This window comes from Phacochoerus africanus, chromosome 9 (genome assembly GCF_016906955.1).
Source record: "Phacochoerus africanus isolate WHEZ1 chromosome 9, ROS_Pafr_v1, whole genome shotgun sequence".
Classification (NCBI taxonomy): Eukaryota; Metazoa; Chordata; class Mammalia; order Artiodactyla; family Suidae; genus Phacochoerus; species Phacochoerus africanus.
This window is the reverse complement of record NC_062552.1, coordinates 78,791,775-78,793,429: the sequence shown is the minus strand read 5'-3', so window position 1 is coordinate 78,793,429 and position 1,655 is coordinate 78,791,775. Positions and strand designations below refer to the sequence as shown.

At 46.7% G+C, this 1,655-nt stretch overlaps 1 protein-coding gene across 1 annotated transcript; it reads right to left on the bottom strand.

The window, feature by feature from the left end:
- LOC125136506 (olfactory receptor 10G3) lies at positions 1-942 on the bottom strand. Its single transcript, XM_047797354.1, has one exon. The coding sequence runs from the start codon at positions 940-942 to the stop codon at positions 1-3; it is 942 nt and encodes a 313-aa protein (XP_047653310.1).
- Positions 943-1,655: the final 713 nt, after the last annotated feature.

Genomic DNA, 1,655 nt, shown 5'->3' with positions numbered 1-1,655 from the left:
TCAAACCTCACTTTTAGTCCTAGGGCCTCCTATCATTCTTTTCAGAGCCAGCTTCACCTCCTGGTTTCGCAGAGTATAGATGAGGGGGTTGAGGAAAGGAGTGATGGCTGTGGGGAATAGGGCAGCTGCTCCATCCAGGGGGCTGTTGGTTTCAGGCCTTAAGTAGATGAAGGCACAGGGCACATAGTACACGGTTACCACGATTACATGGGCTCCACAGGTTGAAAAGGCCCGGCGTCGCCCGTCAGCTGTACGGATTCTCAGGATGGCCTGAATAATCTGTATGTAGGAGAGGAGGATCAGGGAGAAGCAACTGGCAACCACCACCCCAATGTCCACAAAGGTCACCAGCTCATTGACTGTTGTATCAGCACAGGCAAGCCTCAAAACTGCAGGGATGTCACAGAAGAAGTAATTTACCTGGTTGGGCCCACAGTAGGGCAGACGGAAGGTTAGGATGGCCTGAAGAGCCCCATGGATGGATCCTGCCACCCAAGCTCCAGCCACAAGCGAGGAACTCAGCTTAGCATTCATGAGAACAGGATAGCGCAGAGGCTGGCATATTGCCAGGTACCTATCGTAGGCCATCAGGGTGTAGAGGAAACACTGGGTGCTGCCCAAAAAGTGATAGAAATAGAGTTGAGCAACACAGCCAGCAAATGGGATGGGCTTGATGTCTAAAGTGAAGTTCAGCATGAGGCGAGGGACGATGATGGAAGAGATGCCCATGTCGATGATGGAGAGAACACCAAGGAAGATGTACATGGGACGGGCATGGAGCTGCGGGTCTACCCAGACAGTGATTAGAATGAGCAGGTTCCCCAGCTGGGTCAGGATGTAGATGAGCAAGAAGAACACAAAAAGAAACGTCCTTAGCTGGGGTGGGTAGGGAATTCCCATCAGAATGAACTCAGTCAACAATGTGCTATTGACTCTTTCCATCCTCTGGAGAGAACTTACCTAGAGAATGGACAAAAGAGGAGTTAGCACAGAGGTGGGAGGGAAGGGAGGAGGAACTCGAGAGAGAGACAGATAATAAAACCAGGGACAGTGCAGAGAAGTTCTCTCTTATGTGGAGAGATGACAAACGGGAGAAAGTAGGTTCTACGGGAGGGGTTGCCTGTTTTGTAAATAAAGTTTCATTGGAACACAGCCATGCTCATTTACTTACATATTGTCTGTGGCTGCTTTGGTGCTATGATGACAGCATTACATACCTACGTTTGACTGCAAAGCCTAAAATATTTACTCTCTGGATCTTTATAGAGAAAGTTTGCTCCTAGGTGTTTGCACTTGGAACACTTTGACCAAAGATGAAGGGTTTATTGGAAACAATATGTGTGGGAAAGGACATCCTGTTTTGCTAGATGCTCTGCCAGTTCAGAAACTTCCAGAGGCCACTGGCTCATTCTTATCTCTCCTAGGACATGAACTTACATAGAGTGGGGAGTATGCAAAAAGGAAACAAGAAAATTACTTTTCTCCCTTTGAGGTAAGAAAATGGAATAGAATTTTGATTAAATTGTTACTTGTATGTGACAGTGCTTGAAACTGTACAAGTCTACACTCCAAATTGTTTAAAGAATGCCTATGAGGATGTAAGCACATAAGAAAAGTTGTGATTGGTACCTGGGTGCTATGTATTTCAGATTCTT